Genomic DNA, 23325 nt, shown 5'->3' with positions numbered 1-23325 from the left:
CTGCCGCAGCCAGCACTGGAAAGGGCTGTCCTGCTGCCAGGCTCAGGGCTCTCCATAGCCCTTCTGCTGCCATCCAGTTAGGAGCTCCCTAGGGAGGTCTTTCAGCCTGCTTTCCTGGGTTTGAATGCAGGGTTTTCACACAGCTTTTCCTCGGTGATAGATGAGCAGGTGACAGTGCTGTGTGAACTGTGCCAGGCAAGTCCGGCAGCCCTGGGATGGGCGGCAGGGAAAGGCAGCAGAGGGCCCAGCTGAGGGCAGGTTGTCTGTGCTGAGGGCTCTACATCGCCCATCCCCTTCTGAGGACCAGGATAGTACTGAAGCACCATCAGAACTGTGCGAGGATGGAGTCTGGGCTGGGGCAGGAATGGCTGGGGGGGATCAGGATCCGTGGAAGTGACAGTGTCCGAGCAGAGGGACAGCCAGCACTGCAGCATCCCAGCTGCTTCACCAAGCTGAGGGGAAGAAAAATGCCACCCCCACCCTCAGAAACCACGTCTCCTTTCATCCCATCCACTGTGGAAGGGTCTCTGAGCGGGCTCCGGGGGGTCCCTCAGGGGCTGCGGGTTTTGGGGACAGCTTTTTGATGGCAGGTGTGAGCTGTGCACTGACGGGCTGCTTCACATCAAGGCTGTCCTTTGCAGGAGGAGCGTCTGGGCATTTGGGAACGCAGCACAAACACGTCGCTGCTAGGAAGTGTATCAGAAAACTTCACTGTTCCCAAAACCAGACACTACCGGGTCACATCAAAGCACTACACACACTCCGAGGCCACCTGGGGATGTCTGTGGGGAAATTCGGGCCTCCCCCAGGCCGGGTCCCGACTGTGCCCGGCCATGGCAGGGAGCTACGCCTCTCTACCTCTGCTCCCTACTCGGGGGTTGGCGATTAAACGCTTCTCCCCGCTCCTCAGGCCCTGCCACGGCTCGCCACGGAGGTGATGCTGGGAGGAACGAGCTGCTGGGGAGGCAACGAGCAGCTCTCGCCCCGCTCCCGCCCCGTTCCCGCCCCGCTCCCGCCGAGACGCGCCGCCCCGCGCTGTTGTGTCCCCGCCGGGCGCCCGTTGCCGCTCCCGTCGCGAGCGGAAGCGGAAGCGGCGGCGGCCGCGTGCGGCGATGGCGGCCCGCGGCACCGCGCGGCGCGGGGCGGGCGGGGGGGTCCGCCCGCGGCCCCGACCCGCAGGAGGAGCCGCCGCCGCCGCTCCAGGCCGTGCTGGTCGCCGACAGCTTCAACCGCCGCTTTTTCCCGATCTCCAAGGACCGGCCGCGGGTGAGAAATCCCCTCTGGGTGCTGCTGCCCGCGCCGCGCCGGTGCCTCCAGGGCCGCCGGTCCGGTGTGCACTGTCCCCGGGAGGCCGGGGCGCGCAGAGGTCTGGCGAGAGGCCGGGCTGGGTCGGGACGGGGCGAGGCTTCTCCCGCCCTCCTGCGCTCCGGCAGTTCTCGGCCGCAGGAGTTCGTGTCCCCCGCTGGAGAGGATCGATCGCTGCTGTGTCGGGCTCTCCGCTTTTCCATATGGCGTGGGAGCTGCGCTATCGGCTCCTCGTCTGCGGCTGGTGCGGGACCGGCAGCGGGTTTGGGTTGGACAGGCTTGTTTCCGATAAAGAAACGAAATCTTGGCTCTTGTCAGCTGTAATGCGTGAAAGAACATGACCAGAAAAATGGATAGGGGTAGTACTTTAATTATCCATCTCAAAAGGCTGTGTGTTAAAAGAACATAAAAGGCTTCTGGAGACTTTACGTCTAAATAATTATCTCACTTCGTTTGCTGATTAAGTGTTGGTGATGCTTGTAATTATACACGCGAGCTCAGGCCTGAAATGAAACAGCACCAAAAATGAATTAATGAAAGGTATGCCATCACTCAGGTGTGACTCAGTAACTCGGTTTAATAAGTGTGAGTTGAATCTCAGGTCAAGAGAGTACTCACTTCACTTTAGGTTGGGGTTTTATACTCCTTGTTTAATTCTGGACACTCATATTACTGTGGCTTCATCATTCATGTCTGACAGGTTTTTCTTGAAGCAGTTAAAAGCCTGAGTCAGGGAATCAGCACTTTTCCAGTCTCTGTCATTTATCTGAGTCTTCTTGAACAGTTTTCAGTGAAAACTTCACTTTTTTATGCCTTCCTTTCTGAACTGAGGATCTGCCCCTAGAAGATCACAAATTAGCTCTTACTGTTCACATCAACTCTAAAAGATTTTTATAAAACCTGGTGGGGCAGTTACTTGTGTTATGTTTCTGGTACTATTGACGACATTATATCCCCAAGCTGGAAGGGGCTGTTGCTGATGTTGGGGTACTGAGTGTTTGTTCAACTATCTCTGTGGTGTTTTGGTTTTTTTTCAGGCTCTTTTACCTATGGCAAATGTGGCCATGATTGATTATACCTTGGAGTTCCTAACAGCAACAGGAGTGGAAGAAACCTTTGTTTTCTGCTGTTGGAAATCAGCTGAGATAAAAGAGCATTTGCAGTAAGAATCTCTTCTTCTTTTTAGCTTTATCATGGAAAGTATTTGTCTTCTCTCCAACAAGCCTCAAAGGTCTCACTGATTCATATGAAAACTGTAAGAGACACCCTTTCAGCAGTGGTCTCCCAGCATTTCTCAGAAAGGACTGTCCCTGCTGTGTAGGAGGGTGGTTGTGCAGTGTGTTAGAAGGGTTGAGTGTTGTGGGGCTGCTCCTCAGTTCTCCTTCTGAGTGTACCTGAGCCTGGCAAGAGTGGGCTCACTGTCACAGGATGCTCCTTGCACCCCCTTATAGGTGTGGCACTCACTGGGACACTGTGTCCTAGTGTGTCTGTGGGAACAGCCTCTTTCTGCCTTCCTGATGGGTTTTTTCCCTTCTTCCAGAAAATCCAAGTGGTGCCGGCACACGTCTCCCAACAAGGTGCGCTTTGTCACCTCGGACCTGTACCGCTCCCTTGGGGACGTGCTGCGCGACGTGGACGCCAAGTCCCTCGTTCGTTCCGACTTCATCCTGGTCACTGGCGACGTGGTGTCCAACTTCAATATATCCAAAGCCCTGGAAGAACACAAGTAGGTGCTGGAAGAGTGAATCTTGCCTGGCGTGCTGCGGTCTGTAGCTCTCTGAGGAGTGTTCTCATAGTTCTGCCCTCCTTTTTCAGGTTGCGTCGCAAGATGGAAAAGAATGTGTCCGTGATGACCATGGTATTCAAGGAGTCCTCGCCTGGCCACCATGCCAGGTGCAAGGAGGATGACATTGTTATTGCTATGGACAGTGCCACAAACCGTGTCCTTCACTACCAGAGAACACAGGGGCTGAAGCGATTCCGCTTTCCTATGGTGCGTCTGGAGCCTGGCAGGTGGAAAAGGGCTGTGGTAGTGAGGCAGCCCACCCAGGGAAATCCTCCTTGAGTGAGGGCTGGGGAGCTGTTCTAGCTGCTCCTCTTGGAGGAGCAGATGATAGGAAGTAATTTGGGGTAAACTGGCTTTTTCCTCCCTTGAGCTTTATTTGAGGCTTGGTGAAATCATGCTGGGACACGCGTGTTTGTGCCTCATTCCAGTTTGAACGTGAGGCAGATGATTTCTCAGAGTTCAGGTTTTGACCATTATTTCCTTGCCATGATGTAAAACAAGGGAGAGAGATGATTTGTGATATTGCAGGGGCTCCCAATTTGGGGTGCATATACCACTACCATACATAGACCATTTTTACCAAATCATTTAGGTTGGAAAAAGCTCTGAGATCAGAGAACCCCACCTTTGCTCACCACCTTATCAACCAGACCATGGCACATCCAGTCATTTCTCGAACACCTCCAGGGGTGGGACACCAGCACCTCCCTGGGCAGTCCATTCCAGTGTTTAACAGCCCTTTCCTTTTTGAAGTGTTGTTGAGCCTGACATGGAGTGGAATTACTCCTCCTTTTACCTGTTTGTTCACCTAATAATATAGTAAATGCTCTGTAAAAGTCTGTGAAGGCACTTTCTCCATGAGATACATGGACCAGTTTCTTTCTTCAACTCATAACTAAGATTGTGATTGTATAATATTTTCATCCCCAAATCAGTAATCAGGAGGTTATTTCATGTCTTCAAATGGAAGTACAAACCACCGTAGGAAACAAAGAAGGAAAAAGCAGAAGAAACAAAACACAACAATACAAAACTGACCCCCAGCTGTATTTGGATTTATCAGTGGTTTTTTGTACAGTTGTAGTTCCCAGAGTCTGAGGTAAGGAGCCTCCTGGAGGAAAAGTGATTGTTGGAAGTACAAGCTGTTTCTGGGAGACCTGCACTGTGTAGGGGCAGGGGCAATCTCTGCTGGCTGACACTCAGCTCTTTGTGTGACCAGTCTGTGCCTGCTAGATTGTAGATTTCTCTGATCCTCAGAGTTTCAGCTAGTTTAATAATTCAGTCAGTACTGCCCCTGTCTTATAGAAGGCTTTTGGGGTTTGATACTGCATGAGGCACTCAGGTTATCTGAATTTGTTCTTCTTTCAGAGTCTGTTCCAGAACTCTATTGAGAACGTTGAGGTGCGCCATGACTTGCTGGATTGTCATATCAGCATCTGCTCTCCACAGGTGAGCTCTGCCCTTCCAAGGGTCCAAAATTTAGTCTGCACTGCTCCCTTGGTACTGCTGGTGTGCAGGGTGTGTGTGGCCTGAGTACCAGGTTTGGGAAACAGAACTGGCTGAGCTGAGGGCCTGGGTGACCATGTGGTGCTGCTGTGTGGAACACATGGGGGCTCAGTCTGTTTCTGGCATCCACTGCTCAAGCCCAGGCAGAGCTACATGGTGGATGCATCCAGAGACTGGCTGGTTTGGCACAGAATGAAACTATTTCAGAAATAAGTTATTTCACTTTGGGTGTAATAACATCTGTGGAGCAGAGGTGGTGGCTGTGCTGTGGAGAAGTATCAGTACTTTTAAACTGGTACCATGTTAGGGTAACATTTAGGGTTATTCCAGCTAAGGCTCGCTAACATATCTTCCAGGTCTGATAAAGTTTGTCTGCAGCCTTCCTTTGGGGGTGAAACTACAAAGTAAGGCTGGGAAAATTGCTTGGAAATGCTAAAGCAATGTCTTGCCCCTTTTGAAATCAGAATCTGTTCATGGATTCTGGAGGAGTAGTAGGGGGAGGAGATGGGAGGGTCAATATTCCTAGCAGGAGTCAGAGCTTTATTCAAGGCAAGACCATCACTTTCCTATATTGTATAACTTGACTCTAACTATAGTATTTCCATGTACTATATTCCTGGCAGGTGGCTGAACTGTTCACAGACAACTTTGACTACCAGACACGGGATGACTTTGTGCGTGGCCTGTTGGTGAATGAGGAGGTAAGGAGAGGGTTGTTACAAGGGAGATCCTGTTACTTTGCCTTAGAGAACCCTCTGATGTGCTCCTGCCTGTCTGCCAGGTCCTGGGGAACCAGATCCATATGCATGTAACAACAGAAGAGTATGGTGCTCATATATGCAACCTGCTGATGTACAAAGCTGTGTGCTCTGACATCATCCGGCGCTGGGTTTATCCTCTCACTCCAGAGATGAACTTCACTGATGACAAGAACCAGAGTTACACCCACTCTAAACACAACATTTACCGAGGGGTGGATGTGAGCCTCGGCCACGGCAGCGTGCTGGAGGAGAACGTGCTCATTGGGCAGGGAACGGTCATTGGCAGCAACTGCTCCATCACCAACAGTGTTATTGGGCAGAACTGTAGGATAGGTGAGTGCAGGAGTGGGGAATGTGCCAGCCTTGACAGGCCAGGGCACACATTTGTTGGAATTCAGTTTTTAAAGTTTTGCACTGAGAGAGGATGATAGGTGGGTACTGATTGATTGCTAATGGGGAGAAAAGAGAAAAGCTTGGTTTTCCAGCAGAGGAAATAGATTAAAGTTTTCAGGGTACCATAATGGAGCTGGAAAGTACTTAATGAAAATTAGTTGTTTCAGCAGCAGAGAATGCATGACGTTTACTGATCTAGAGTTATCAACCATCACCATCCTGCAAATGAGGGACATCTGTCCCCATTTTCATGAGCTGTTTCTTCCCCTGTCATCTAACATCCATCATGCATCAGGGGGGTTGGGAGTCAGTAAGATGTAAGGTTTAAGTAAGCCAGTAAGACTCATCAGTGTCAGAGAGCACCAGACAGCCTGCCTCAACATATTTGTACTTGGTGGTGTGTAACAGGTGATAAAGTCACTTTGGATGGAGCTGTTCTCTGGGACCGAGTGCACATAGCAGATAACGTGGAGATCCACCATTCTGTTATCTGTGATGAGGCTGAAGTGAAGGAGAAAGTAAAGCTAAAGCCCCGCTGTGTCCTCTCTTCTCAGGTGAGCTGATTTATGTCTGTTCTGCTTTCTGCCTCTCCTGGCAGGTTACTTACACTGTACTATTCCAGAACACAGGGCAGCCCCAAGCCTTTTTGCAGAGGCGGAGACCATGCTACTGCTCCCACCCTCTTCTTCCCTTTGCTTAGCTGGGGCAGTATGGTATGGAAAGTAGCAGTGCTGGTGTCTTCAGTTGCCCTTATTAGTGACAGCTTGTCTGCAGCGGCTGGTGGAGGTACAAGGGGGCAGTCACAGTGTTTGTCATTAAGATGTGTTTCACATATTTTCAGGTAGTAGTAGGTCCTGGCATCACTCTCTCTGAGGGCACAGTGATCTCTCTGCACCCCCCAGATGAGGAGGAAGAGGACGATGACCAGTTCAGTGATGATTCTGGTGTGAACAAGGAGAGCAAAGTGAAACTGAAAGGTATGAGAGTCTCTATCTCCATGCACTAAAGCTGTGAAAGCTGTGCAGAAGGTTTTGTCTTCTATGATCTTTTGGGGTCTTTACCAGCACCATTCCAGACATTGCAGTGCCATGGTGGAGCTTAGAGCTGCATTCAACCTGGAACCTATGGGTTTTCATCAGGGCAAGCAAGGATACTCAGCTGAGTCCAAGGGCTTTGTCCTTGTGAAGTGCTGTTGCTACAGTGTGGGTTTGTCAAGGGATCTAAACATGGTCTGCCAAATGTTGCTGCTGTAAGAAGGAGTAAGTCACTTGTCAAGGCATGTGAGAAAATGAAAGCTGAAATCCATGTGCATCTGCAGAAATCCCAGCTCCCTCTTCATGAAGGCTCTTAAGGGGCAGTAACATGCAGGTTATACAGTCTATTTCAGCTTTGCCTGTAAGCAAATCTGCTACATCCACACTCTGATTGCTGATTCTTTTTCAGGTTACAATAAAAAGGATGTAGGCTCAGAGGGCAGAGGCTATCTCTGGAAAGCAGATGACAAGAATGAAGAGGATGAAGAAGAGCAGAGGCAAAGTCTATGGGGTGAGGAAAAGTTTAGTGTGGTCACCTGGGGCTGAGCAGACAGATGTGTGTTGGGGAAGCCAGCCAGGTGGGATGCTGGTGATAGTGTCTAGAGGAAGACCTGTGCTTTGTAAGGCAGACTGGCTCCAGATAACAGCTATGTGTGGAGGGAAGGTGAGAGTTAAAAGCAGGTAATGGACCAGATTCTCTCTACCTGTGCTCTGTGGAAGGTGTTAGATATTTGCCTTGCACTAACACACAGAGCTATCTGTGCTGGGAATGCTGCACTATGGGGCACCAGCCCCTCCCTCAGATGGGAATATGCTTGGGCTATTCCTGGTGCTGTTGGCTTTCTTCCTGCCAGTGGCAGTATCTGCTGACATTGCTCCATTGTGACTCAGCAGTTTGCACAAAATGCAGTTGCTTCTGTCCGTGTCCTTTGTTGTCTGCCTGCAGACTCCCAAAAAATCCCATTATCCTCGTGCCAGCTGTGGTGTTCCGTCTGCAGCAAATCTAATCATCGGGACCTGTAAATAGAAGCTTCCTTGCAAGGACAGATAGTTGCTGACTTGGTTGGGAAGTCCCTGGGACACCTGGTTCCTCGTGGCATATGATGGTTGCAGCTTTTGAGTGCTGAATGCTGCATCTTGTCCTTCCTCAGGCCCAGCTATGCACTCAGAGGAAGAGAGTGAATCTGACAGTGACCTGAGCATGGGCTCTGAGGAACCAGACAGTCGGGCAGCTTCCCCTCAGCTGGATGACATCAAAGGTGAGATGGGCTCTGAAGAAGTACAGTGATTCTGTAGATACTGCAGTGTGTAAGGTTTGTGCTGCTTTCTCTGGATGTATTGGAAAATTTGTGCACCTCTGTGATATGTTGTTTCCTGATCTCCCTTCCTGCATTTTCTACAGAGTTCTGTAATATTCCCTATATCACTGCTGGGTTAACCCAAGGCAGTCAAGGATGAGAAACTAGCAGAGTCTCAATCTTTCTCATTCCTCATCACTGGACCTTGATGAAAGAGACCTCCCTGAGTTGTCTGTTTAGATGGTAGTGTCATTGCCTAATTTTAGAGACTATGGGAAGGTCCACTAGAATTTCTCTGTATGGACAGCTTAGTACTGTAATCATTCTGGAGAAGTAAATGTCCTTTTAGGAGTTTCCTCTTTTGGCAGAGATGTTTTGGTTTTCTGTTTTGTTGTGTTAAGCTTACCTGGATTTGAAAGAGGTTCAGGCCAAATTGGAAAACCCAAAAACTTTCTCATGTTGGAATATCGCCTCAAAGGAAATAAACCAATAAATTTTAGATTTGAATGAATACTTTCAGTTATGGGAAGATGAGGTTTGTCTGAATAGGAAAGGCTAGATTGAAAGTATAATAGAAACTCTGCTCTAAAAGGCTGCAGAGTAGCAGGTAAATAGCTTTATACTGGCAAATACAAAGGTAAATAGCTTTGTACAGGTTTCTGCAGATAGATCAATGACATGTAGTAGGTGGTTCCCTTTGTTTGAATTATATCCCACTAGTTATAAGTATAGTTGCTGTGGGTTTGTGTCAGTATACAGAGAACAAATAAACATCTGTGTCAGAATGCTTTTTTTGTGAAGGGCATCATTCCTTCAGTAATGAGCAGTTTGGAGAATCTGTGCTTTTCCCTCCTGTCTAACTGTCTGTCCTTTCTTTCATTAGTTTTCCAGAACGAGGTTCTGGGTACATTACAAAGGGGTGAAGAAGAAAACATTTCCTGTGACAACCTGGTCCTGGAAATCAACTCCCTCAAGTGAGTTGGGGATGTCCTTAGGGATCCTTGGGGTGTCCTTAGGGATATTGTCCCTTATGCTGAACAGCTGGGATTGACCGCAAGCATGTCAAAAGAAGAGGAGAAACCACGTGAATTCCCATTGTTAGACATTTTATCAGTATGGAGCATGAGAAATGCAGCTTAGACATCGTGACTGAATGACAGCAGGAGTTGATGGAGAGCACCAGCTGCACCTCTAGCATCCTTGGTGGTTAGGCTTTTCCTGCCCCCCTCTCTGTAACAAGAGATTGAATTGCTACTAAATAACTGTGGACTGAAGAGAAAAGGCCAGTTCTTGGCACGACTGCCTGGAAGTTCATGCAGGGTCTGTTGCTCTGGGCATTGCAGCATTCAGCCAGCTGCCTGCAGCTGGGGCTGTGCTGTGGTGGGACTTGTCCACAGTATTTTTACAGCAGCAAGTCTACAACACATAATCAGAGTGCCTTTTATCTAGTGTTTTGCAAATCCAAACCTGTGTGCCTTCTTTTGTGCAAGAGCATTCCTACAGCACTCTGGTAAATGTGAGGGTGCTGTCCCTGCAGCAGCTTGTTCCAATTGTGATAACAGATTTTCAGGACTTATGGCCTTATGCAGAGTCTGATGCAATGCAAAGTGATTTTATTATCTGAATATTTGAAAAACCAAATAAACAAATAAGAATATGAAAATCAGATTTGCTACTCTATCTCTGTGAATAGCCACAGTCTGCAGAGATCAGACAGTGTGAAATGTTGAGGGTTTTTTGCCTTTCTCATTGTAGGTATGCATATAACATTAGCCTGAAGGAGATGATGCAGGTGCTCAGTAAAGTGATCCTGGAGTTCCCACTGCAGCAGCTGGATGCAAACCTGGACTCCCAGAACTATTTCTCAGCGTTACTTCCTGTGAGTCCTGCTCCATTTTACTCTTCTTTGGGCTTGTCTCCTGGTGTGTAACAGTCTTTCTGTGTGCCCTAGGTAATTCCTGCATGAGAAATCCCTTTTGTTTAAGCCTGGAGCCGCTTGAACTCCTTGAGTTCATGAGCCTCTTTTTGTCTTCTATAGAAACCAAAATGAACTGAAACTGTTGTTGCTGTTTGACAGAGCTCAGCTGAGACTGTAGGTGTGGGAGCTCTACTTCAGTACCTGTGGTTGTTTCTGTTGCCTGTGTGACACATTAGAAGTGCACAATTTGTAAAAGAGAAAAGGGAAGGTCTGTTAGAGATGTCTTTACAGGCTTGAATTCCAGCAACCGTGTTCCAATCCATCTCAAGTCCTCTCCCTGGGGCAATGGGGAGCACTCCTCTCCCAATGGGATCCTTTCCAAGTCTTATTTTACTGCATACCATAATTGGTGCCAATTTTTTTCCCCAGCCAAATGCCAATGCACGATATTGTTGTCTTTGTGCAAAGATAAAGTTCTCCTTTGTTGCTAGGGACATGGGTTGTATAGTTGGGTGTACCAATTTCAGTTTCCTGCCTTATGGTAGACAAAATAGGGTAGGATCTGTTTTAAAAAGCAGGCAGTCTTCTCTTAATGGTTTTGTTCACCCAAGCTGAAGTCATTGTAGTATCTTTGTCTCCTTGTTGCAGTCCATTTATGTATTTGACTTTGCAAACTACAGATTCTGAAAATGCTCTTTGAGAATGAATAGGTCTGACACATGTTTGGGGCAGACTACTTCATTTTTTTTAGGACTTTTTTTTTTTTAGGAGATTGAGAGGAACACTAGACTTCCTCATAATCCTTTCTCTGAGGAAGTATGTGCTTTCAATTGATGGGAAAGGGTGGAAAACTAATTCTCCTTTGTGTAGGTGTAAGCATGCTACTTAATTCACCTCTTGGACATCTGGAGATGACTTCTGCAGAAAACATCCATGTAAACTGATCTGTTTTTCAGATGGCTTAGTGAGATTTTGCTGCTCTGTTTAAATTCTGCTTGCTTTTGTTCATTTTTGCAGACTGTTTTCTTGAATAGCATGTCCTGTCCTAGAAAAAGAGAATTGAAGGAGGAGGATAGAAGAAAATGTTGGAGCAGGTGTTAGATTCTGAGTGGAAAGCAGTTCATCTAGACAACAGCTTGTGTGGAATTGGTAGCTATATAGGATGGGGTTTTTTTAATCCCAGCTGGGATATGGCATCTCTTGGTCTCCCAGATTAGGCTCTTAACTGTAGTGTGAGTGGGAAAGGAGAATTTCACTGCAGCACCCAGTCAGAAGATGTTCTAGTCTGGGATGAAGCATATAAATGCAATTGCCCCAAACACCTAGAACCTAAAGACAATGGTAGCAGATGAAGAGTTTCTCTGGGTAACTTTGTCCATATTTTTTTCATCAAAGGAAAGCTAATGCTCATGTTTAGCAGCAGAGAGAGCAACTCAGCTCACCTTTAGTGAGAAGTAATAATAATCAAAATGTGATGTTTAGAGTGCCATATGTCATGCCATGTGGCATTTGTCTAGGCAGGGAATTGTGTTCATTTATGAAATAAAAATTACCCTTAGATTTATCAAAAAAGCCAGGTGTCAAACCAATTGACCATCATGGCAGCCAGTTTCTCCAGATTCTCCCTTGTAAAGAACAACCAGGAAGTTTCTTAGAGAATCCTTCACTGTGTTCAGGATTGCTGTGCTGCCTTTCTGCACTGCATTCAGCAGGAGCACAATGTCCTGGTGAGGCTACAGGTGTGTTCACTTGCACTCATGATGTTTGTCACTGTTACAATAACCCAATATTTGGGGTGAGATATACCTCTAATAGATGTAGTTACCCAGCCTTCAAAGGCTTATTAAACACACAGCACTGTTCTTCTGAGGCAGCAGCTTTGTGTATTTACCAGCAGTGCTCTGCAAAGATCGGTTCTTCAGGCAGAAGTTGTACAGCATCTGGAACAGTGGCTTCTCTGTAGCTTGCAATTCCCTGTTAGTAAAAAGTGTGCTCCATTAATTTACTAATTCTTATTTACACTCTGCAGATCCCAAGCACAGGCTGGGTATAGGTTAGTACATAATGAAAGTAGTTGCTGCTGAAGTTTGCAGCTAAAACTGCCTCAGGCAATAGCAGTTTTGGGCTGAGAGCTGCTCGTGATGAAGTATTTATGGAAAAGTGTTATTTTGTGTGAGATGGGGCTACCTGCATTCTGAGAGTGATGGGTATCAGGACCCCACTGAACCGTACAGATCTGTTTTATGTTTCTCACTATCTTTGTAGCTCAACTTTGATCAAGAGATGCTGAAATAAGATGGGTTGCTTATGTAAAACCTATGGTAGAGCAGTCCCAGGCAGCTCAGGACGGGAAATTGTGGGAATGCCATAGTTGTGATGTATGGTTTGACTTGAAACCCACACGATGTGGTCTGAAGTGCTGGCCCCTGAGCATGAAGCTCTGAAGTGTTGCAGCAATTTTAGGAAACTAGCATCTGGTAAAGGATATGCCCATGGGTATTTTTTTCAGCTGAAACATGGAGGCTTGACAAATAGAGGTATCCAGTTTGATGTGTGTCAGACGTCTCGTTCAGCTCTTGTGCAAGTTGTAAAGCAGAGAAGGTGCAGAAATAGACCTTTCCTAGAACTACAGACCTTTCCCAGAACTGGGATTCTGTAATGGAGTGCATGTGAACACACCATGGGATTGCTTATTTGGAGACCAAATGGATTTCTGCTGTCACTGAAGCCATTTATGGCGATTAGCCCAGATGCTGTTGTGGTCTAACTACCCCCACTAGCACCAGTTAGAGTGCAGTGCATGTTCTCAACTTGACATGGTGTATTTTTTCTTCTTTCCCTTTTCCAGCAGCAGGCACACTGAATTGGGTCCTGGGGTTGTGAGTGTTTTCTGTATAAATAACCTGCTTTCAGAAACTCAATCACTTCTGGTTAGGTTTCTGCCTGCTTATGATTTAAAGGTCTTAATAGAAAGGTATTACAAAGTGTTTCTTAGCCTGGAATAAACTTTCCAGTAGGATAACTTTCTTATCCAGTAGTAATAAGAATGGGGAGATGGTTGTAGAGGAGGGAAGAGTGTTTAGCATTAAGCATTTTGCTAAAGTACCTCCTGTAAATATCCCACAGAACTCTCAGTTGTTTTATTGTCATACCGTGATGATCAGGACCATTCTGTGCTGTTACTGTTGCTCCTTAAACCAGTCAGTGTACCAGTGTACAGACAAGTTTGCTTGGACTAATCCCCTTCTTTGTTTCTGCTTGAGGCATGCAAATTCCAGCAGGGTTGCATAGCAGATGTGTCTGCAGAGGTGATGGAGTGCAGTACTACAGAGTAGCTGAGCACTGTTTCCTAGCTGAGCCTACCTTTGGTAGTCCACACCAGCCTGGACTATCTCCAGAGCCTGGGTTGTAGCTTTGCTGTGTGTCCTGGAGCTCTCCCTCTCCCAGGTCTGCTGCCTGTTAACAGTTATCCTGGACAGTATAATGCTGTTAAACCCCAAATGTAGGTGACTCAAAGCTTCTTCATCACACCCCGAGCCCCTGTGAATTGCCAGTTTCCCTTCAAAACAGACCTTCTGTAAGGAGACACTGCTGAAGGCACAGCAGACTTCTGTGTCTGTGCAGCCATGCCAGGGGTGTAGTTTCAGGATCACCTGCTGCTGAATTACTCAATTTAAAAAGATGTGGAACTCTGATTTAATTTTCTACAATGCTTTTGTAGATGGTCAGGTCATGATGTGGCCAATGAAGAATTTTTGTATCTTATCCATGTTCTGATACCTTTTAAAATTTTTATGGACAGGGATCTAAGTATTACCTCCTATCCCAGATTCAGGTCAGTCTGTGCTGCTTTGCAGAGCTCCCTGCTGCATATTTCCCAGATATGTACAACAAGGGAAAGAACTGTGAGGGACTCAGAAATATTGTTTGAAGAGGCAGCACTAAAATCATTAAACTTAAGACTTTAAGAAAAATAAGCCCTGGAGGAGAGAACAACTAATAGTGTAACAACTTCTTGTCCTTCATCCTTCCCACTCATTCCCTGCAGCAGGCTTCAGGATCCAAACAAGCCTCTAGGCACACAGCAAATGCGTGATTTGCACTTAGGGGCTGCTCTGACACGTTCCTGTTTTAGGGGTGGTTGTTTTTCACTGTTCACTTCTACTCAGCTGGTAATTAACCTGGCATTATCTTTTTCTGTGTTTCCTTATTCGTCCTTCTGCTTTGAAGGAAAATTCCACTGAAATGTCAGCTGCTCTGTGGGGGGAGGCTGTGAGTAGCATGTAGGTATCTCTTCTTATCAGTCTGCAGTGAAGAGATTTTGTTTGAATACCAGACTCCATTGAACACATTCATTGTGATGATCTGGTATTCCATCCAGAGAGGCAAAAACAAGAAAGCTAATAGATATTCTGAAAGCTTAGTAAAACCAGGTTCTCTTCTCACATGTGAGACTCCATATGATCTGTTTCATGGACAGAGAGGGTCAAATACCTGAAGTAGTTAGCTGAATAGCTTCATAAAATGCTTCCCTGGGTCACTTTCTTGGTGTAACACAGCTGAGACACAGGGCTGAGTGCACCCATCCATCTCAGCTCAGGAGCTCTTCTGTGTGTTCTCCCTGCAGCTGTTGAAGAACTGGACCCCGTTGTTTAAGAATTACATAAAACGAGCATCAGATCACTTGAATGCCTTATGTGCCATTGAGGAATTCTTCTTGGAACATGACAGTCTCTGCACATCGATAGCTAAAGTGAGTATCCTCTCCCAAATCTATTTTTGCTAGATTCACAGTGGAATGCATCCTATTTACATCATCACCTCTCTGCTTTAAGGGAGAGAATTTTGGAGTCTCTGTGGAGAGGATGTGTAGAAAATCCATTTATAACAATTTCTTAAAAAAAAAATAGTTCTTTGTCTGCCTGTGCCTCTGAGGGAGCACAGCTGAGGGTGAGTATTAATTGCCAGCCTGCAGCCTGTGGAGAGCTATTATTTTGCAGCTTCCAACGTAGATGCCCTTGTTGTGTGACACTGGAGGAGGCAAGGCCAGAGACTTGCTCTAGGAAGAGCTTCTCTTCATTTATCTCTCCATGGTCCCTGGGATCTCACTGCTAAATGGTTTATCCTACTTTGGAGTGCAAAACACAAAAGCTGGGAATAAAAGTGGAATTTTATTCAGGCTGAGCTGGTTTTGAAATAGGGAGTAAAAGAAAGCTGTCATATGGCTTATTATTTGTCTCCCTGCTTCTGAGAATTTTCATATATTCCTCCTCACCATCCTTCACAATTATTTTGTCCCTACATTCTGTCTGCCTTATCACATGGAGAGCATTTGACTTGGATTACAAGGCTCCTTTAGCAGCAACTCAGGAAGCCCCTGTCTGTTTTGGAGGAGCTCTCCTAGAGCGTGCTTAACTCTTGATTCCTCAAGAAAGAGTAATCCTAACTTCTGCTACCAGTGCTTCTGGCTGATGGCAAAGCACTTAGGACTGGAGCCAAAAGCCTTCAGTTTGGTGAGCCAAAATGTCCTTGAATTACAGCAATTGTTTGGCATGTGTCCATTGTTCTAGGGGCCTGGGTTTCCCTAGAGGCTGGGAATTGAAGTGACACTTTATATTTGGAGTTGGCAGCCAGCTTTGTTAGCGCTCTGCTGCAAGGAGGCCGATGCGAAGTGCCTGCTCTGCCTGAGCACAAAGGCACCCTGAGAAAGCCTGATGGCCTCTCCCCCTCGCTCACAGGGCAGGGGCTTGAGCTGAGCAATGACCAATTGCTTTGACACCTGCCATAAGGCACTGCAGAGAGAGAACTGGCAGGAGGAGGGGCACAGCTGGACAGGTTCATGCTCCTCTGCACGTGTCACTGCTGAATGTGAGCCGGCATCAGTTGTTTGTTGGATCTGCTTTGGGGATGGCGTTTGGGTTGCTTTAAAAAGAGATCTTATGTCTTGGACTGATGTCCTCTGTGACCCCTCATTGCCCACTGCTCTCAGTCATACCCAGCATCCTCAGAGCTGAAGCTGATGGGGCTTGAACTTTGACTCATTATGTGTCACAGCATCTGTCAGGAACATAAGGCTTGGTAGGAGAATCACAGTTATTTTTAACAGTAGAAGGAAAATGAAGCAGACTGAGGGCCTTCTGGTGAAGACAGAGCTGAGAGACACAGATTACGTGCAAACTTTGTACTTGGACGTGAGCTAGTCCCAAAAGAGTTTATAGAGAGCCTGTTGCTCTTTTCTAATTGATGCAGGTGTTGATGACATTTTACCAGCTGGAAATTCTGGAAGAAGATGTAATTCTCAATTGGTTCTCTTTGCGGGACACGTCTGACAAAGGAAAGCAGCTTCGTAAAAACCAACGGGTGAGTCCCCAAGGTGTTGGGAGAGGCTGGGCTGGGGGGAGAGAGACAGACAACAGCTGCTGAAAGAAACTTCGAGTAAAGTTTGGTGTCACTGTCACCTTCTCTGGAGCAGCTGCCATCACATGGTAGGCCAAGAAACACACCAGTGAGCTGAACACTAAGCAACACAGATTTGTTCTCCAGAACAGTTTCTGTGCATTCTGCCATAATCATCCTGTTTGGATAAGGAATGGAGGGTTTCTAGTGGGCTCTCTGTAGCACAAGGCCAGCACTTTCTGGAGTAGCAGCACGGTTTCTCTAAGCCAACACCCATTTGAAATGGGCTTTAGGCCAATGCCCTGTGTGCTGGCCCCATGCAATTCCTTTGAAGCTTTCATTCCTGGCTCAGCAATCCCTTCACATATATTTCTAAGTATTTGCTGTACTGAGTAGTTTCATTTGGCTTCTGTTGCAAGGAGCATATAAACTTCCCTCCTCCATCAGGCAGAACTTTGTGCTGCAGTTTGGCTGAGCCCTGTTCCACTCCTCCTCCCTGGATCTGGAAGAGAAGTAGAGGGAAAAAAGCCATCTAAAGAACAACTTTGTTCAAGACCTTTGCAAAGTCAGCTATTAGTATAGGTCAGCAGTGCTTTCAGCTGCTTGTTCAAGCCCAGTTAAAACATAAAATGAGCTGCCTTTTTAATAGCAGTTTCTGAGGGACAAGTTTTTTTCCCAGCAGAGTTGTCCTAACATGTCAGCTAAGGTGCAGCTGCCATCTCTTTGCCCTGAAGCTCTGAAAACCTCTCAAGCTTTTGGGTTTTTGCTGAGTGTTGGAGGGATTGTCTGACTGGAGGAATCTCCTTTAGGAGTTTAATCAATCTACATTTGTCTGGGGCATCCCAGTTGTTTTTCACCTCATTGTCTCTTGCTCCCTCAAACTGCCTCCATTTCTGTTTCTTCTGGAAACATTTTCTTTTGCATAGTAGTGATGCTCACTCACACAGTGTATTGGTTGAGCATTTCCAGCATCTCCTAGGTGTCAGTTGTTACCCAATTACTTTTCATTCTCTCTGCAGCTCCAGAAGTTTATCCAGTGGCTGGAGGAGGCAGAGGAGGAGTCGTCTGACGGCGACCAAGACTGACATGATGGCTTAGCATGAGAAGAGGCTCTCACTGCCTTTCTGGGCCAAGTGGGCAGGGCAAGATCAATGCCAGTGCATGGTGTATAGATGTGGGGCCTGACATCCAAGTGACTGACAATCCCATCATTAATTCAGTTGTGTGTTCCCAACTTTGCCACTTCCCTCCCTCCCTCATTTGCACCTTATGTGCAACCCAGTATAAAAACAATAAGGGAAAAGCAGGAGGCGGTGATACCTAAAATCCCTCTGGAGCCTGGATATGATGTACTATAAGCTATCTTTTGGGAGGTCCTTGTTACTAATACAAAGGGAGAGCGTAGATGCAAATGTATACAATGCCCCTGTAGATCTAACCGTCAGGGTTGTGGAAGAATGGTCATACAGCTGAGGTATTTGGAGTCATTGTTGCTTCTGGAGCTAAGGGAACTCCTGCTGAAGAGACACCGGCAAGGTTGGTGAGTAAGAGCACGTGGATTAGGATCTGGAGTGCAGGACTAGAATTCAGGAGTTCTTGTGCCTAAAGAAGATGCAGCTGTCTGAGGACGCCCAAGGCATTTTGCAGCCTAGAAGGCACTTCTGTGATCTTTCCAAAAGGGAAAATCTCTTGCCATCTGCCATGCTAGGATCTAACACAAATTGCACAGTGGAGTTGGTAAAGCCATGTGTTTCCTGTGCTGTAGAACTGGGGGTGGTGTGTGCTCAGCTTCCCCACAGGGTTGGTTGATGGCTGTATGGATCACCATATCCTGCATGTGATCGTTCTTCTGTGCCCCCAGCTTAGAAGACATGGTTTAGAGAAGTGTCTGTTTCTTGGTTTTTTTTATGAAAAGGGAGCAGAGGTGCCTGGCTCCTCCTGCTGCACCAACTACACTTGTGTTTTGCCCTGGGGGCTTTGACTGCACCAGTTGCTTTGAGGAGAATGCAAGTTACTGAGTTCTGCTCCAATGTGAAAAGGAGCGGTGGTATTTCCTTCAGCAGCACACAGTCTGTGTATCCACATGATATCAGTTATATAAGCTTGCTTACTTCATGGCCGTTTATTTATTTGAAACTTCCCTCAGACAGCAGGGAAAGTGCTGCAGACCCACTGTGAGGCTCTGCAGCTGCAGAGCAGCTCGGCAGGCAGCAGGGAGTGAGTGTGCCTCTGGCTCAGACGATGTGTGGCAGCAGCAAGGCCGTTAAGAACAGCTTACTTGGAAGTGTCACTGTGCTGCATTCTCCCTGCTCTCAACAGAGTGAAAAGGGCACTGCAACCATCAGCTTGTGTTCATAGGTGGGTTATTTGTTGGATGTGCTGACCTAGCCTCTGCCCCTTCAGGAGGAGCATGGAATAAATCCTTTGCAGGGGGAAATGCACTGGAGCTGCCCACTCAGGATATTTATTTGGCCGTTCCGTGGTGCCACAATTGTCAGTGAGGGGACAGCATTGGATGCTGGAGACCAGGGATACTGCCTCTAAAAAGCTGATGTTCAGGCAGGGCCATCTTGTGCACTCACACTATCAGTTGCCAGGATTGTGCATAAATGTCCTTGTTTTCTGACATTGCAAACTCAGTCTTGTAAATGTTGGGGAAATAGTCGGTATCTGAATTTTCTGTATTTGTCAATATTTAATTCAGGGAGCAAATAAAAACTATCCTGGTGTTACCATCTTGTTGGCTTTTTTTGACTTGGAATTGTATGTCTCCAGTTTTACATGCCTGAGCAGGGCTTCATGTGTAAGTTAAATAACTCATCACTGCTTTTTCCTCAGATTTTAAGCACACAATAGCCAGGTAGGAAATCAGCCCAGCATTGAATTGGTGAAAGTGTTTGATGGTAACTCATGAGCCCTGTTTGCAACTAGAGAACAATTCATTAAAACTTCTGAACTTGGAATCCTGAAGTGGGTGAGGTTTGGTTTTGTACAGAATTATGTTGCAAAGATGAACCTTAAATCCAAAGAAATCTGTTATCATTTGTCATTATGGGAATTGATGGGAATGTTGGCTGATACGTCATGCATTGTGTCCTCCTGATGCTGGGAAATAAGAACTGGCAGAGGCAGGGAACTGGCAGAGGCAGCTACAGAAAAACCATTTACAAACCAGCTGCAAGACTTAGTAATTTTAAAATCTCCTTGGACATCTCAAATATTTTTTTCCTTTTACAGGGTAAAGGTTGGCTTAAGAATAAATTTAACATGTAGTGCTGTAAATGGCTCCGTTTTGCCAGAAGTTCTTGATTATTTCTGCCAAGTAACAAATCCACTTTTGTTTTTTCCACATTCCTTCCTCCTTTGCTCCAACTTTGTGGTATGAGCTGCTTTTTACCTGAGAGTTAAAATCCAAGGGGAGAATGTTGCTCTATGGCCACATCCTTCAGGCGCTGGTGGTGTGTGTGGTGGGGTATTTTACAGATGCCAGGAATAGAGTAGTAAAAAGAAAACAAATTAGAACACTTGATACTCTCCGAGGTGGAGTTCTGGCATGGTGCAGCATCCTTATGTACTGATACGTGTTGTACTTTTTAAAAGAGCATTTATTCCATTGCTGAAGTGTAGGGTGGGCTTGGTGCTTTGTTGTTGCTTCAGTCAAGACATTTTTTTGTTTGGAAGACTAGAAATGCCTTTGAGAGCAATCTTGAATGTGGAATCATTGCTACCCATCTCTGAGCAATGTAAGCAGTTAAGTACTTTATTTTCCTAAGGTTATAATAATCAACTTCTCTGCCTTCCCATCTGACAGGGAGAGAGGGATGGATGGATGGATGGATGGATGGATGGATGGATGGAAGGAACCTGGTGTTCCTCTATCAAACCTACAACTTCAGTTAACAATAGTAACCCTTTTAAAAGAAGATAATAATTTGGTTTTGCTTAAAGGTGTAAGCGATGGAACTCAACTACATCCACCTCTGCTTTGGGCTGTTCCAAGATGCACTAAATTTTCTGAAGCCTGTGTACTCTGTAAGGAGAAGCAATTCTATCAATGCTGCAATTTTTAAGTTGCCATAATTGCAAAAATAAGTCAACAGGCAGTTCAGAAACACTTCCATGTGGACCTTGGAGTGCACAGCACAATCCCTTCCTGCTAATTTCTTTGGCACTGTGTTCTTAACTTCCATTCAGTGAGTCATACAGCACAAGGCCTCTGTGAGCAGTGAAACTGATCTATCATTGAGTCTATTCAGTCACTTGGCTTGTTTTAAAAGAAAAGGCAGCTGTAGCAATGAGATTTCATCTACTACCACCCCGGGGGTGTGGCACCCCTCCCCTGAGCTGCATGTGCTCCCTTGGGAGCTCAGCACTACCGAAAATTGCCCTTTTGGTAACAGAAGTGTCTCATGTGTACAATACAGGCTCCGAGGTGCATCCACGGCTGTGCTGGGAGGTGGGTGAGACAGTGGCCCTGCCAGGGACACTTTCACATGTGCCTGCTTTGGGGGCAGGGAAGGGTTGCAAAAGGATTTTAAGATTAGCTCTGTCAGGGTTGACACAGGAAGAAGCAACTTAAACTAAACTTTTCCATTCCTGACCTGGATTCTTCATTCCAGGTACACCAGCTTCTACCACAGAGCTCCGAGCATAAGGAAATTACAATCTTCCAAGAGCTGATGTGGAAACATGGGAGAGTCTCAGACCTCCTACAACTGCTTACCCGAGGACTTCCCTGGAATTTTTATTCTTTTTTCAGTTTAATGTCAGGTTCTTCCCCCAGTCTAGCAGTGCTGCCCAGGTAATTACTAGCAATGCCTGCAGGACTCTTTAATGCATTAGAGGGCTTATTTAGCTCAGCCTGCCTGCCTGAGGAACTTGGCTCTGTTCCCTGTAGGATCTCTCTGGCTCCTTTTCCTACGGCAGGGCAGTCCAGTCTGAGGGCTGGTCTAGTCTCATGCCCTGTGCAGGCCCATGGTGTGGTGCTTCCTCTGCATTTGTTCCTTCTAATCCAGGATGGTGCAAGGCGGTTCTTGCCCTTCCTGTTGGTGGGTGTTCCCAAAACTCCATCCACCCCAGCTTTGCTCTCAGCCACAACTCTGGGAAACTGCTGATGGAGATGGTTCCTTGGTGCCTGCTGGGTGCTGGCAACGTGTGCAGAGGGGAAACCAGACAGCCTGAGACTGCTGTGGGACAGAGGCAAGTCCTAGAGGCTGGGGTCACATTGCTGATGACTGTAGGTGAGAATGTGCTGGGGTCTGGGGAGACAAGATGGGAAGAAACCACACAGCCAAAGGGTGCCCAGTTGAAGAAGCCATGGTATATGGAATAGAGGGTTCTCATGAAGAGCAGACAAGAGAGTCTGCTTGGTGAGGAAAAGGTCTGAGCACTGGGGTAGTTGTTGGATGGTGACAAGGGGTTCAGTGGGAAGCCTTAGCTGGAGAGGAGCTGGGTTGTGTGGTGGCCATCTGAGACAGTATGGGGAGCTCAAAGGGATCTGCGCATGGGAGGATAGGGTAGAGATGGATATGCCTCATGTTTTGTAAGCTGTACTCATGGGGCACATAGCTGGATGAGGAGCATGAGGAAGGCTGGGAGGTGTGTATTAAAAGACTAGGGCTGCAGAGATAGAAGGGGAAGCCTGGGGTGTAGACAAAAGCAGAGGACACAGGAATGACCCTGTGTGTGAAGCAGCATCAGAGGGTATAAAGGGGGTGAGAAAGCCGAATGGGGACGGGGAGCCTGGGAGAGGTATATTCTCAGCTGGCACTGGGAATGTGGGTGCACGGGGAGTACCAGGCTGTGGATGGGAGGATGTGGATGTAAAGTATAAATCCCAAGGCACCCACGGGCGGTGGGGCTGGGGTCGGGCAGTCCCAGGGACCGTGCACCCACATGGGCACAGCAGTCGCGGAGTGGATGGCTGTGCGGGGAAACCGCTCCGAATCAGAGGGTCAGTGCCAGCGAACGGGGGGGGTCTCCTACGGATGCGGGATCTGGCTGGGGGCAGGGTGCGGGCCCAAACTCGCGGGCTGCCCGCTGAGCCCGGTCCCGGCCCATGTCGGGTCCCGGGCTGGCTCCCGCGCCGCGGCCCCACGGGGCGCCGGTTCCGGTTCCGGCGGGGCCGGGACGGCGGGCGGGGCGGGGCCGGCCGAGGCCGAGCCTGCGCCGTGCAGCCGGGCGGCGCTGGGACCCGGAGAACAAGGGGCGCGGGGGGACCGGGCGTGCGGAGGCCGCAGCCGGGCCGGGGCGCGGGGGGGGGCCGGGCCGGGACTGGGGGTCCGGGCCGGGGCGGAGGAGGCGGCGGAGGCAGAGGCGGGGGCCTGGCGGCCGGGCAGGGGCGCCATGGCGGCGGCCGAGACGAAGATCATTTACCACCTGGACGAGCAGGAGACGCCGTACCTGGTGAAGCTGCCGATCCCGGCCGAGCGCGTCACCCTCGGCGACTTCAAGGGGCTCCTCAACCGCCCCAACTACAAGTTCTACTTCAAGTCCATGGACGACGACTTCGGGTGAGCGCGGGCCCGGGCCCTGTCCCCCGGGGCCACGCGTGGAGCCCGGGCCCCGTGGGCCTCTCCGGGGAGCCGTGGGGGGTGGCTGGGGAGCTCCGCCCGCTCGGGGCCGGGGCCGGGGCTGGCTGCGCCCTCGGCCCCGGGAGCGCCCTCGGGACGGCGGGACCGGGACCCCCGGGGTGGGGAGGTGCCCCTCTGTGCCCAGCACGGGGAGGGGGACCCCGATCCATCCTCCATCCCCATTGCCGTTCCTTGGCGAGGATGGGGATACTGTCCCCCTTGGGTTCTCTGTGGAGGGACACACTCTCCGTGCCCCCCAGGACCACACCTGTGGGGGGCTGGTGGTGAAACCCCCAGTGCACATTCTCTGGGTTCGTTGTTCCTGGGTGCTGCCTCCGGGAACAGCCGCACATCCT

The 23325-nt window shown here is 48.1% G+C and overlaps 2 protein-coding genes across 5 annotated transcripts in view; both read left to right on the top strand.

Annotated features, from left to right (window-relative positions):
• Nucleotides 1-1114: 1114 nt before the first annotated feature.
• On the top strand, nucleotides 1115-19129 carry EIF2B5 (eukaryotic translation initiation factor 2B subunit epsilon). The gene is made up of 16 exons (XM_030954592.1): nucleotides 1115-1266; nucleotides 2343-2467; nucleotides 2846-3031; nucleotides 3121-3298; nucleotides 4460-4540; nucleotides 5221-5298; nucleotides 5379-5691; nucleotides 6160-6305; nucleotides 6593-6728; nucleotides 7195-7296; nucleotides 7937-8044; nucleotides 8967-9057; nucleotides 9839-9962; nucleotides 14629-14754; nucleotides 16251-16361; nucleotides 17417-19129. The coding sequence occupies exons 2-16, from the start codon at nucleotides 2355-2357 to the stop codon at nucleotides 17480-17482; spliced, it is 1959 nt and encodes a 652-aa protein (XP_030810452.1). The 5' UTR covers nucleotides 1115-1266; nucleotides 2343-2354; the 3' UTR covers nucleotides 17483-19129.
• Nucleotides 19130-22673: 3544 nt separating this feature from the next.
• Nucleotides 22674-23325, top strand: part of DVL3 (dishevelled segment polarity protein 3) — a 33445-nt gene continuing 32793 nt past the window's right edge. For all 4 annotated transcript variants that reach the window (XM_030954328.1, XM_030954329.1, XM_030954326.1 and 1 more), the window contains exon 1: nucleotides 22674-22909. In XM_030954328.1, coding sequence (XP_030810188.1) covers nucleotides 22743-22909 — 167 coding nt within the window. In that variant the 5' untranslated portion in view covers nucleotides 22674-22742. The remainder of the gene's footprint in view (nucleotides 22910-23325) is intronic.

This window comes from Camarhynchus parvulus, chromosome 9 (assembly GCF_901933205.1).
Source record: "Camarhynchus parvulus chromosome 9, STF_HiC, whole genome shotgun sequence".
Lineage (NCBI taxonomy): Eukaryota > Metazoa > Chordata > Aves > Passeriformes > Thraupidae > Camarhynchus > Camarhynchus parvulus.
The sequence above is the reverse complement of the archived record's forward strand: the minus strand, read 5'-3'. Positions and strand labels throughout refer to the sequence as shown.